Here is a 13,252-nt window from a genome sequence, read left to right on the forward strand (position 1 = left end):
TTGGCCTTGAGGAGTGGGGTCCGTGGGCCTGCTGTGCCCCCGACGCTCACGCTCTGTCTGCTCTGCAGCCCAGGCCGGGGACAGACAGAAGCCCAGCCCGGCCCAGCTGGAGCTGAGGATGGTCCAGAGCAAGAGGGACATCGAGAACCCGGAGATCGTCGTCCAGGCCACGGTGCTGTGAGGGCCGCGTGCGTGTGCCCGCCTCCCGGCGCGCAGCGTGTGGGCGTGTCGCTCTTCGTCCCGTGAGACATGTGACGTCTGCCTTAGAGCCGAGATCGAGACTTGACGTTTCTTTCCTTTCGTGCGTGTCCAGCATCCGCTGGTCTTCATCGTGAAATTGTGCCAGTCGTGCTTTTTAAAAATCACAAAGTGATCACAGAAGTTCGTGATTTGGAAAACCAGCTGCCCTTCCCCACCGAGGCTCCCGGGCCTCTCTGGACCACCAGCTCTGTGGCCGCCCTCTCGGGGGGCGTCCTCCCCAGCTTGGGGGGGTGGCACTTGGTGGGAGGAGCTGCGGCCCCTAGACAGTCGCATCAGCTCCCACCAGTGAATGGTCTCCTGTCCAATGTGGGTCTGGGCGGTGGGGGCGGGTCCCCAGGGGGTGGGGGCTCTGCCTGTGTGTCTCTGAGAGCCAGTTCAGCGTTAACCATTCGCATCCCGACAGACTCTACCAAACACCTTTATTGTCATTCTGGCCTTTTCCTCTCGGCTCCTGCTTCCAGACTTCTGTTTCTTTGCTGCTTAGAAGGTCGCGGGGCATTCTAGGTATTCCGCTTCTGTCTCCACATCGGGACAGGTCAACGCCAGCTGGCCCAGAGACACACAGGCCTGCCCAGTCACGTTGGCAGGGACACTTCCAGGACCCCCCGAATTCAAGCCAGTGCACAAATCTCATGAGTATCGCAGGACCACTCTGTAATGCACAGGTGTCTCTAGAGACCCGCCGAGCAAGGTGCAGAGACACCCGTGGGGGCAGGGCTGGCCCGGGGCCAGGGTGTCTGGGAGGGTACCTTGCTGGGCTCCTTGTGGAAGGCCCCCCTAGTTTGTGGCACAACAGCTTGGGAACTGCGTGCCTGCCACCTGCTGCTAGTGACATGCCTTGTGCCACGGAGTGAGTGTACAGACAGGTACGGGGGCGGAGGTGGGCTCCTGCTCCCGCTGGGGGCCCATTTCACCCCGAAGCCCTGACAGTAGTGCAGCTGCCCGCTGCAGGCGTGACCTCCTCGGCTCCATGTGCCCAGAACTTTGGGGTACCCTAGGCATGGCTGCAGGCAGGGGTGTCCCTCCTGAAGACTCAGCCTACCTTGATGTCAGCACCCTGCCCCCACTCTGAGGAGGCAGAGGGTTGCCCCTCCCAGGAGCCCACAGCGGGAGCCCGCACGGCTGAGCAGTGCATTCCGCACTTTGTAGAAAAGCCCTGAAAAGAAGAGTTGCCACTCCCCAGTGGCCTCCCGGCCCTGTGCCCCACCACTCACTTCTGGTCGCCCACACTCGGAGCCGTGGTGCTCGCGGGTCGGTGGGGGGTGGGGCTGTACACAGGTCAGGCCGTCTGTGCCACTCAGGCCCGGCTGAGCCCTGGGGCAGAGCCCAGCCCATTGGTCCCTGCCGGCCCACTGGACCAGGAGGAGGAAGCAGTGGCCGCAGCCCAGCAGGGGGCCGTAGGGACCAGCCAGAGTCCCCAGGGCCCAGGGCCGGTGCAGCGCCTGTGATGGCAGTTACCACCACCTCCAAGTAGAGCTGGGGAGCCAGGCGATGGAAAAGGTTTCTCATCCTTGTTTTGTTTTAGTTTTGACTCAGAGACGATGTTTGTTAAAGCTGGGACCAGGGAACAAGGAAGGGCCTAGGACAGAAGCAGCAACAGGCGAGAGCCCGGGTGGGGCTGCTTGGGTTCCCTTGAAAGTCAGCGAGAAGGGGGCCTCGGGGGCCGGGTCACGGGGAAGCCTGGATGAGCTGCCGCCGCTGGTTGCTGCCGTGGACGTGAGTCTGAGGGGTGGGGGGGGCCCTTAGAGCTCAGGAGACGCACCCCTGCTGGGGAAGAAGACGTCGAAGACGGGGAAGGGAGAGGCGCGGGGGTGGCGCTCCAGGAGGAAGCGTGCTCTCTCTATATTCATAGCAAGAGCCGGTGTGGGGCTGGGGAAAGAACCCAAATGTGTCTGTCTCCCGTGAGGTGGTGGGAACCCCCCCGGGAGACTAGGTGCTGGGTGTTGGGCCTGTTCCGTGCGCACACGGAGCGAACCGGAAGGGAAGCGTGCTCTGTGGACACTACACGTGGTTCTCGGCTCTGTGGTTTCATTGCAGAGGCGCGGCCCCCTGAGGTTCCCTTCTCCTACTCCCCTGTGTTTATTACACACACACGGGTGGGGCTTTCTCCACCCACACAGCTTCAGCGGGACCAGGGACTCGGGCTCCAGCCGGGCTTGTCCGTGCCCTGTGGCGGCAAAGCTTCCACAGGAGGAGACGGTGCTGGGCTCTCCGTGATGAGAGAGGGGGCAGCTGGGGACCCTGAGAGCTCCCTGGGAGTGCGGGGCTCCCGGGGAGACGCCTGGAGCTCCTGTGGGAGGCCGAGCCCCGTGTCCCCACGTCCAGCCCGTGCTCTCCTGGCTTGTCTGCACACCTGCCCGACCCGTGGGTCTCAGGTACAGTGGAGGCTGCAGAGGCACCAGAGCCTTCTCCGTGCAGAGTGTCCCACCGAGGAGTCAGCCGCGGCCCCTGGCAGGTTTTCACACAGGTCGGGGCCAAGTCAGAATTGACCTTTACTGTTTGTACTTCACGTGGCTTAGTGGCCCGCAGACGACCGTTGGTGCTGGCGCGGGAGGTGGTGGTGGGGCCGCAGGCTTCAACACTGCCCAGCGTTTCAGTCCTCCTGCGGGCCAGCAGGAGGCAGCACTGAGTGGGCTCCCTTGTTTGTGAACCAGGCTGCGGTCGTCCCCAGGTCCTGTTGCGGTGACCGGGTCAGTCGGCCTCACGTTTGTAAGAGGCGTCAGTGACGGTGGAAACCATGCTTTCTTGGTTGTCCTGCTCTCACGCTTGTCGGAACCAACCTTCACAACGTTTCATTTTCCCATGACTGAGCCGGGCTCGGCACGCCTGCCCTGAGGTGGGGGAGGGTGTCTGAGCACTGAGGTCGCAGGCCAGAGCACACGGCCTGCACCGTGACGCCGGAGTCCTGATGGAACGGGGTTGCCTCCCCGCCGCCGTCATCCGTGTGACACACACGTGGGAGCTGCAGGCCCCTCTGCCGACTGGCTGCTGGCCTCCACCGCACGCACGGCTGCTCAGACTTGCCTGCCCTTGGATGGGCCGGCCTGCTGCCCGGGGCGTGGGGTCCTCATCTGTGCGAATCAGAGACACCGTGTGACTGGACTGTACTCGGAGCCGGAACAGCCAGGCACCCCTGTCTTCCTTCTCCGCCCCCCACCCGGGCCCTGGGGCCCCCTCCACACGCATCTCCCCCTGGGAGCCTCCCAGTACCTGCGTGGGCTGGAAGGAGGGAGGGGAGGGGAGATTGTGAGTGGGCAGGGTGGGTTCTGAGCAGCCAGTGCGTTGTGAGTGTTGCCTGGCTTTCTGTGTCTGGGTGGGAGCCATGTTGTCCCCAAACTGGATTCTGCCCACCAAGGGCACTGCCGCCAAACCCACCGGTTTCTCCCGCACGCCACCTCCCGCAGTCCGAGGTGACGCACAGGAGTGGGGGCCCTGCGGGAGCCCCCGGGACCAGCTGCTGTGCTGGGGGGTCGGGGGGCTCACCGTTCTCGTAGTGCATGTGTCTTCTTGTGGACGTCTGCAGTTTATTCTCGGTGCAAAATGTCTTCTTCTGTTTAACTGATTAAAAAACGTCTTACAAACTGCATTCCTGCCTTTCCTTAGCGGTCTGGTCTGGGCTCACCACACGAGGGGTGCGCGTTCTGTGTGCAGGACAGACCCATGAGTGACTTCAGGTCTGGCTTAGAGAACATTGTAAAACCATACTGATGGGAGGCTTCTCCTGGAATTTTCTTTTTAAAGGCTGACACAGTAAACGGGACTTTAAAAAGCTTTCTCACTGGCCCCGACTGGTGTGGCTTGCTTGGGTGTCGTCCCACACAGCAAAGGGTCACGGGTTCGACTCCCAGTCAGGGCATTCGCCTGGGTTATGGGTTTGGTCCCCAATCGGGGTGTGTGTGAGAGGCAACCAGTTAATATTTCTCACATAGATGTTTCTTTCCCTCCCTTCTCCTCTAAAAAATAAATCTTTTAAGGATAAAAAGATAAAAGCTTTCCCACTGTCTGAGCCCCGAAAAACCCCGCACTCACAGCAAGGCTGGCCACCCACCTCTGAGCCCCACTCCGGGGGGGTCATGGCGAGTGGAACCCCAGCCTGCAGCCTCCCCTCCCCCCGGCCCCCCCCCACAAGGGGCAAGGTCCAGTCCTTGTGAGACAGGAGTCCATTCTGCAGGAGACGCCCTCCTGAGGCCTCGGGTCACCTGCCATGTCTGGGACATTGGCCTGCAGGTCACCTGGAGGGAGAGGGCCAACCCTTCCTGGTGCAGCCGCCCTGGGCTGACACCAAGAGCCTGGCCTTGGTGATGGAAGGTGTGGATGTTAACATGTAGGGAACTGGCAAGGACTCCCTGACCTCCGCGGAGGCTTGGTGGGGTTTTGAGTGCTAATTGGGGACTTTAGTTGGCATTTAAACCAGTGATTGCAGAACTGCACCAACAGGCGGACCGAGGTGCTGGCTTGGAGCCCAGCCAGCACTCTCCCGGCCCTTCTGGGGGCAGGAACTCGGGTTCTGCAGGCTTCCTGGGGTGTAATGCCACCCGTCCGGTCCTCCACAAATGAACATTTCCATGCGGTTGTGGTGAAGCGAGAGGATTTCTTCCTCCACAGGATTACCTGTGCAGCACCTGCACCACGTTAACTAAGCCATAGTTGCTGCTGTCCCTTACATGTCCCCCTCTTAGAGGAAGGGCCTGCCCTGCTCTCCGTGGCCCAGGTCCCCTCTCACCTGACCCGCACCGGTCTCCATCCTGGGCGCTTCCCTGGATGTCCCAGGCAGCGGGCTCCGGGCCCTCGGGGCCCCTGCAAGACCCCACCAGTGATCAGGATTGGAGGGCTCCCTTTCCCGGCCCAACCCTGCCAGATTCCGAGGACCGGCTCTGGTCAGGGATCACATGTCACTGCCCCTTCTGGGTTCCAGTTCCTTCACACCGGGGTGGGGACGGCTCTGGCTCTGCTAGCCCAGTAGGTCCTACCCACCCTCCCACCCTCGTAGGTCATCCCCAGGCGTCCGGGGCAGCTGGAGCCATACGGCCTGTGACTGTCGGGTGTGACGGCCCCTTGACCACTGTCTTCCTGGTGCTGGGGAAATAGACGGCAGGACCAGTGACTTGAGGAGGGTCTAGTACGAGGGCCACGTACAAGCATGCAGAAAGGGGGGTCAGCACCCCTGGGGGCTCACGAAGGGAAAGGGAGCTATTATCATCTTAGCACGAAGTGCTAACTGGCAGCCAGTTCAGTTGTAAAAACCTCAGGGCACCGAACCTCCAAGGCGGTCCCCACAGCTATTGGCTGGAGGACCAAGGGTGAGGGCATCCCCACAGGTCAGCGCCCAGGGCCCTGGGCAAGCAGAGGGAAGCCTGGGTGGGCCTGGTGGACGGATGCAAGAGCTCCAGCCCAGCATCGGTCCCCTAACTGGCTCTGGTCTGCCGTGCTGTGCTGTGCTCTCATTGAGGTGAGATTCACACGACACACACCTAAACATCTACAAGTGCACGGCCCCGTGGCGGTAGCGCATCGCAGCACTGTGTGACTGCCACCACCGACACCTTGACCCCACGGGAGCACGGTGTGCACCTGAGGGGAGGTCTGCCCCCGTGGGAGCTCCCTGCCTGCAGGGCCTGGCTGTGGGCCCTGCAACCCCTCAGTGCTGCCTCCCTCCGGCCCGCCCTGCAGGACCCCGGGTGGCAACGGAGTTAGGTCTTCACTGCAGTGCCAGACCGCTTTACCGCTGGCCAGACTGAAATGCGTGTTATGTCAGCGTTTCATTGTTGCCCTGGCTGGTGAGGCCCAGTGGGTCGGGTCACGTCCTGCAAAGTGAGGTCACAGGTTGGATTCCGGGTCAGAGAGCATGCCTGGGTTGCCAGCCAGGTCCTGGGTCAGGGGCGTGCCACTGGCAACCAATTGACGTTTCTCTCCCTCTCTTTCTCCCTCCCTTCCCCTCTCTAAAAAATTTTAAAAATTTCTTTAAAAAAATGAAAGGAAGTTTTATTCGCACCGAGTACAGAGAGAGGTGAGGATACACATGGAGATGTCTCACTGCCGCTTTCCCGGCTGTGCCTGGTCCCCGTTCCACCCTTCCGTGCCCTGCACGACCTCACAGCCCGGACAGCCTGGCCCTGGCACAAAGTGCCGCCCGCTGCAGGGAAGCCAAGTGTGGTTCAGGGATGTCAGACCCACGTTAGCCCTCAGGGACACATTTGCCGCCTTGACCCTGAGCCACACAGACAGACGCTTCACCAACCTTCACTCTTACGTCGGGGGTACCCTTCTAATTGTTTTACACAAACACACAGGGCAGACCAACCGGTGGGCTGACCTCTGGGACGGGCCCTGCCCCCTGCCGAAACGGAAGGCACGGCTAACACACGTGCTCTCGGAAGGTGCTCCGGCTTTAGGCGCCTGCAGCTCCGCTGGGCGGAGGAGCTGGACAGCCTTCCAGGCTGACGGTGCTCGGGGCAGCTGCCAGCGCCTTTTGCACAACACTTGGGTACCTGCCGGGTCCTTGCACCTGCGGATCGCCCTGGAAACGTGAAGTGTGTGACTGGGAGCGCATCTAGAGCTGGCAGTCTAGAGTCGGCTTCTCGAGAATCCTTTTATTCCTGGGGGAAACCACGCCCGGGAGACAGGACCCGAGTCCAGGCCACGGTGTGCAGAGCTGAGGTGGGGACCACTCCTGGGATCCTGGGTCTGCCGCCCCCTGGCTGTGACCTGCAGCGACCTCCCTGGGCTCTCCTCCTCAGGGGGAGGGGTCTCCAGCCAGCTCAGGCCAGTGCGTGGCCGTGAAAGGTTGTAGACATGTCTGAACACTTCTAGATGGTGATCATGGTTTCAGATGTCAGAAAAAAAATCCAAAACAAAGGAGAAAATTTGCAAAGACTTTAAAATATATGTATTTAGAGCTTACATAAGCTCTCCTTGAAAGCAATTTAGTTAAGACCATTGACTGAGAGAACATTCATACTATTAAAGCCAGAAGCAGAGACACCAGCTTGGTGCGGGGCAGCCCTCCATGGAAGTGGCACAGTGTAGTGACATCGATCACTGATGCCTGCAGATACGTAATCAAAGAGGACAGGAGACCATGTTGGACAACGGGCTCAGTCCAAAGTCCAGAACTAGAAATAGGCCAGCTCGTCCTGCCTGGTCTTGTTGGTCTGGTAGTTGTGCAAGGCCAAGGGCTTCTTTTCATGGGGGAGACTTTGAAACACTCGAATATGGACGAAGGCATCATCTTCAACTTGAACCTGCAAAGAGAGTGGAGTGAGGGAGGGAGGCAGGTGCCGCCTCTGACCTCAAGTCCCTGGACTCGCCTAGATCACGTGGGAAAGCCCCTGGGTGCGTGGAGGCCGAGTCCCCTCGGGCATCTGCACCTAAGTGGGTAACATTCCCATCTTCCTCCCTCGGACGTAGCAGACACCCATCGCCCCAACCGGCACCCTTGGCACCCCACGTTTGCTCCGTCGGAGCCCTCAGTTGCCTGAGGGCTCCGTCCCCTCCTCCCCGGAGGCCTGCGTGGGTGCACGCACAGCACTTTAGAGGGGACAGATGCCCTGAAGGTGGGCACTGCTGCAGGACCCCTTTTCACACCCCTGTCCTAGCACCTACCAGCCCCCCGCCACCCAGGTCTGCACGAGCACCCATGTAGCTGACACCCCACCTTGATGAAGTAGTTGACCCCCGCGACCATCTGGCTCTGGTACTCCACCGCCTTGAAAAGGGCGTACTTCTTGTTTTCCTTCTCCTCCAGCTGGGACTTCACCTGGGGGGCGGGCCAGAGGGGAAACTCAGAGGCTCCCTTCCTGCAGGAGGAAGTGCCTGGTGCGTGAGCTTCTGTCTACCTCACGTTCAATGTTGCCAATTGCCCTCTAAGGCATGCCCTTTACAGATTTTCTTTTTTTTTACATAATTTTTTAAAAGATTTTATTTATTTATTTTTAGACAGAGGAACAAAAAAAGGAGAGAAACATTAATGTGTGGTTGCCTCATGCACACCCCCTGCTGGGGACCTGGCCTGCAACCCAGGCATGTGCCCTGACTGGGAATCGAACCAGCAATCTTTTGGTTCCCAGGTGGGCACTCAATCCACTGATCCACACAGCCAGGGCCCTTTGCAGATTTTTCTACAACACGATTGTTCCTTGCAACGGAGGAGACATGTTCAACGGTTCCCACTAGTGATAAAGTACAGCAGAAAATTCCTTAATTCCACCAGAGTTCCAAAAGAATGATTTCAGTATCTCACTTGCCCTTTCTTTTCTAGGTGTAGGAAATTTTTACTTTTTCACCATCATGACACTATTGGGTGGGCCAAGAAGTTCGTTTGTTTTTTTTTCTATACGATGGCTCTAGTAGTGCTTAGCTGTGGATGGAGAAGGGGCTGTGACTAATCAAACGTGTCAAAGGCGGTTTGCAAGGTTTCCTGCTGGAGACGGCTCACTGGATGACTATGCTCCACGGTGGGGGAGACCCGCTGAAGTTGACAGCGATCAGATTGAGACGGTAACTGAGAACAATCAACGTTCTACCACCCAGGAGATAGCCGACATACTCCAGATATCCAAATCAATAAAGGTATTGGTGAAAATGAAAAAAGTGTCTTTTATTTTACAGAAAAAAAACTAAGTAGAGTTTTTGGTCAACCCAAGACAAGTTTACACCCTGTTTTTCTCTTTTAACTTAATATAGTTAAGAGAGAAAAGCAAAGAGTTCCTTTTTTAACATTAAAAACTTGAAACAGTTTGCAATGTTCAACAGGTTAATTTTAGATTTAATCTCTCATTTTACAGATGAGCTTTAATTCTCTGAAGTGCCCCCTACTGGGCACTTGGGCTGCTGCTAAATTCTCCTGGAACAGAGAAGGCGCAGAGAAAGAGCTTTGCAGGTAAAGGGCGCCGTCCTGCATTTCCAGGGGACGTGGGAGCATGTCGTGCCTTTGGGCAGAGGCTGATCCCAGCCCTCAATCTCAAGCAGGAATCCATCCTGTGTTTGGTTCAGTCCCTTCTCCCAGGATCTTGGCCTCTTACTAACTGAGCATCTTTGTGGAAGAAGGAGAAAGCAGGTTTGTTTTTAAATTTTTTTTTCTTCATTTAAAATCTCACCTGCTATCTATATGAATCAGTAGGCACAGGAGCACACTGGCTTTGGCTGGAGTGCCTAGACTAGTTCCAGAGGGTTCGAGGACTTGAGTCAGGGCAGCTGCAGCAGGCGGGCTCGCTGCTGGGAGCCAAGGGGGATCACCCTTGTCACAAGCAAATGAGTCACTGAGGCCACCCTGCACCTTCAGGGAGGGGCCTTCCCAGGGGTAAGAATGGGAAGGAGAGGACACTTGGGGTAGCTCTGGGCGGGAGGGAGGTGGGTCAGGCAGGAACAGAGCAGGCTCTTCCTGCCCTTCTTAAGTTTGGGAAACCGGGAACAGCAAGGAAGAGCTGGGCTCTGTGAGCAGTGCCGGGGGGGGGGGGGGGGGGGGGGGGGGGGCACCTCCCTCCGAGCCGGCTCACCCTGCAGTCCCTGCACATTCCTGTTTGCTGAGGTCTCATGGGACTGACTCAACAGCCTGTGCTGTGGTCAGCAGGTCTAAACCACCAGGGCAAAGACGGGGGGCTCGCAGCATCCCCTCGGGGTAGGGAAGAAAAAGCAGGGGAGGAGACTTACAGGAGAAAGGGGTTTGTTTTGCTTTTGGTCTTCTCCTCAAGCCTTCCTGTGGCCCTACCATTCCACCTTCGCCAGAACCTTCTGTGAAAGCACCTTAGTGGTGCCCACTTTACAGAGAAGGAAACTGAGGCGTAGGGGTCAAGCGCTGTCTGGTTTCTGTTTTGTTTTTAAATGTTTATTTGGAGTTCATTTCAAACTTACACAAGGAGTGTAAGGTTAGGGTCACTGGGTACCCTTCCCCAGGTTCACTGACTGTTAACCTCCACCCCACCTGCTCCATCTCCTGGTCTCTGGTTTTCCCCTTCACCTTCCGAGGGCCAACATGCCAGGCCCTTTTCCCTGAGCGCTTTATGGCTTGGTCCCCAGAAACCGAGGCTCTTCTGTCTCTGTCCCAGCCTAGCCCCACGAGCCAAGTCCGAAGTGCGCGCATTTCAGCCACGATCTCCGCGTTCCGGCGGGCGCTGCCCCCGCTGCGGACAGGGCCAAGACCGACCCCGGGCTCCGTAGGACCCAGCCCGCCTACCTCGTCGGCGATGGCCTGGATCTCAGCCGTGGCGGGCCTGGTGGCGGAGGTCCCACCGCATAACATCCCTCTACCGCTCATGTTGGGACCGCCGGCACAGAGGAGCTGCAAAGAGGAACGGAGTAGGGTAAGCTATAGCTTGGTTTGCAGACAGCCCTCGGTCTTACATCGGCGAGGTCACCTGACGCGTGGGCGGGACCACACGAGGGCGGGACCTCGCGAGGGCGGGGGGAGGGCACCGCCCAGTGGGAGAGGTCTGGTGGAGAGAGATGGGTGAGGGGCGATCGCACTGAGGAGGGGAGGGGGGTGGGGGAGACTTTCACCTTTCCCTTAATTACCTGAAAGCATTTAGATAGGGCGCCTGGTTCAGACAGAAAGCAATATATGTATATAAAAATACGTATATATGGTATGTGTATATGTATGTGTGTATATATATTTTCAACCTGAGACTCACCTGCAGCGCACGGCAGAGATCTGAGTATCAAACACCCGCTCCTCCCATCTTCCATTGATTGGCCTTCCTCTCCGCAGACCTGAATCAGGCCCTCAGCTCCGGAAGGTTCCAGACCTGAGCTGCCAGGCAGCCTTTGGATCTCACATCTGTATGGGGCTCTGTATGCATGAAATTAAATTTGTTTTTCTCCTGTTATTCTGTCCCACATCATGTTAATTGTTAGACCCGCCAAAGAACCTAGAGGGGAAGAAGGGGAAATTTTCCCTCCCCCAGAGGCCCTGCAGGGGGAAGGGGAGGGAGTCCTGCTTGAGTGGGTGTGGCCCTGCAGGGGACCTGCTGACTGTCCTGTTCCCACCAATGTAAAAGGAGTGTGTGTTTCTCCATTTTGCTCCCTAGGCCCCGTGAGGGGTGGGCGTGGGTTCTGCAGAGGAGAGGGGGGTCTGTTCTCATGCTGGGATGGGCATGGCCCTGCAGGGTAAATTGGGGAGCATAGCTTTAAGCAGGGGTGGGTGGGCTTTTTAGAAGAGATCAGGGGTCACCCCACAGGTGGGGTGGGTAGGGATGGGCCCTGGAGAAGCCCTTGAGTGGCCCTGGCCCCAAGTGGGACAGATTACCCCGTGGTGGGGGGACCCAGAGACAAGTGGGGGCTGAACCTGAGAGCCGCAGAGGACAAAAGGGAGAGGAGCCTGTGCCCGTGGGCCCAGGAGCAGCTGTGGGAAGGGGGCAGGAGCTGCCAGGGCATCCTAGAGTCTAGGAGCAGGCTCTGCCTGATCTTATTCCCAAGTGCGTTGGGCTGCCTTGTACCCCTTGTCTGCAAGGCCCAGCCCAGCAACCCCCCTTGTGCCAGCCACTCTGGATGTCACCAGTAAGTGACCCAGGGACATAGCAAAGGGCTGACATGGGTAAACAGAGGAGGCACAAAGGGGTCCAGTGATGAGATGGCTCTGAGTGCCTCAGGCTGGGGCGGGGGTGGCACTCCAGCTGCACCCTCTTCCCCTACTCCCGGCTGGGCTGCACGCCAGGGGATGCTGGGTATCTCCCCCCTCTGGGTGCTGGCTGCCGGACAGGCCCAGTCTTGCCTCCTGGAGGCTCCAGTGCAGAGCCCCAGTGGGAGTGGCCCATGAGCAGGTGTGTGGGGGAGGCAAGCCTTTCAGGTACCTGCCACGGAAGAGCCTGGTCTGTACCTTTAGGGAAGGATGGGAGGCCAGATGTGGTTGAACCCTGGGGAGAGGGGAAGAAAGGGCCCCCACAGCTCACTCATAAGTAAGTGAATGAATGTGTGAACAGAAAAGGGACTACAAAGCAGACCCGGCAAGCTCATGGGACTACATGGCGGGCCTGAAAGTGTAGTTTCCAAGGGGAACCACACAGGGTGATCTGGCATAAATTCCTGGCTGGGCAGGCGGTGGTGAGTAATCACGTCGTAGGCATATAGCTTCCTTAGCCAAAGGTCAGTCTTTACCCTCAGGAAGCCCTGCCCATTGTTCTCATGCATCTAGGATAACATACCTTTGAAAAGTCAGAATAGCTTTGTTTTCCAGGCCCTTTGCAGGCACAATCACACTGGCACCGGTGGATGACCCGAAAGCCCTGTCACCTTGCTGCTCACACACAGTCTCTATTTACTGTACACATTCAGTGTTGACTACACTGTACCCACTGGTGGTAAAGAAGTATGTCTCTCCATTTTGCTCCCTCACATGTGTTGCCACAGGTCCCTGCTGGGGAGTTAAGCATGGCCTGTGTGACTCCACCTGGAGAGGATTCTGGAAGCTTCCTCCTGGTGTCACCTGGACTCTCTCTCTCCCTGTGCCTTTTTCCTGTGCTGATTTTGCTTTGCATCCTTTTGCCATAATACATCATAGACCAACATCCTCCTAGCCTAGCAGGTCAACAAGCCTGGGCTTGGAGTTCCCTGACATGTGGTCCTTTACAAAAAAAGTCTGCTGAGTCCATTCTGCATAAACATAAACACTACATAGACACACCTAAGAAAATAAGCAATTATTCTGCACCATAATCTGACATCTAGTCTATATGCAAGCTTTCCCAGTTGTCCCCAAGGTGATGTTTATAGTTTTTCTTCGAACCAGAATCTAATCAAGATTTATGTATGCATTTGGATATTCTCTTTATATACCCATCCATTCATTCTTTCGTCTATGACATTAACTCTCTGAAGATATCAGGACAGTAGTCCGGCGGCCTGCCCCAGAACGAGTGGGGTAGTGATTATCTTCTCGTGCACCTCTGCGGCCTTCCTCTGTCCCGAAAGCCCGGGTGCAGACGGGAAAGCTGAATGAGGGTCACCCTAGACTGCCCACAAGTGACGCTGCTGCGTGGGAGGGGGCGCCCGTGCCAGA

General features: G+C 57.7%; 2 protein-coding genes across 2 annotated transcripts in view; one reads left to right on the plus strand and one right to left on the minus strand.

Moving 5' to 3' along the window:
* The window catches only part of PDXK (pyridoxal kinase), a 28,475-nt gene extending 24,632 nt beyond the window's left edge, over positions 1-3,843 (plus strand). The window contains exon 11 of the mRNA XM_028504717.2: positions 69-3,843. Within this exon, the coding sequence (XP_028360518.1) occupies positions 69-181 (113 nt within the window). The 3' untranslated portion in view covers positions 182-3,843. The remainder of the gene's footprint in view (positions 1-68) is intronic.
* A 3,277-nt stretch (positions 3,844-7,120) lies between these two features.
* Positions 7,121-10,622, minus strand: CSTB (cystatin B). The gene is made up of 3 exons (XM_028505268.2): positions 10,433-10,622; positions 7,916-8,017; positions 7,121-7,502 (listed from the first exon to the last, which is right to left on the minus strand). The coding sequence occupies exons 1-3, from the start codon at positions 10,511-10,513 to the stop codon at positions 7,374-7,376; spliced, it is 312 nt and encodes a 103-aa protein (XP_028361069.1). The 5' UTR covers positions 10,514-10,622; the 3' UTR covers positions 7,121-7,373.
* Between the last annotated feature and the right edge of the window lie 2,630 nt (positions 10,623-13,252).

Source organism: Phyllostomus discolor, chromosome 2, assembly GCF_004126475.2.
Source record: "Phyllostomus discolor isolate MPI-MPIP mPhyDis1 chromosome 2, mPhyDis1.pri.v3, whole genome shotgun sequence".
Lineage (NCBI taxonomy): Eukaryota > Metazoa > Chordata > Mammalia > Chiroptera > Phyllostomidae > Phyllostomus > Phyllostomus discolor.

What these genes read in the sequence shown, in the direction of transcription:
- CSTB (XM_028505268.2), bottom strand. Translation starts at nt 10,513, where the DNA reads ATGAGCGGTAGAGGGATGTTATGCGGTGGGACCTCCGCCACCAGGCCC. An exon ending in TCCAGGCCATCGCCGACGAG is followed by an intron (nt 8,018 to 10,432) that starts GTAGGCGGGCTG and finishes CCCGCCCCCCAG; the next exon opens with GTGAAGTCCCAGCTGGAGGA. An exon ending in GGGTCAACTACTTCATCAAG is followed by an intron (nt 7,503 to 7,915) that starts GTGGGGTGTCAG and finishes CTCTCTTTGCAG; the next exon opens with GTTCAAGTTGAAGATGATGC.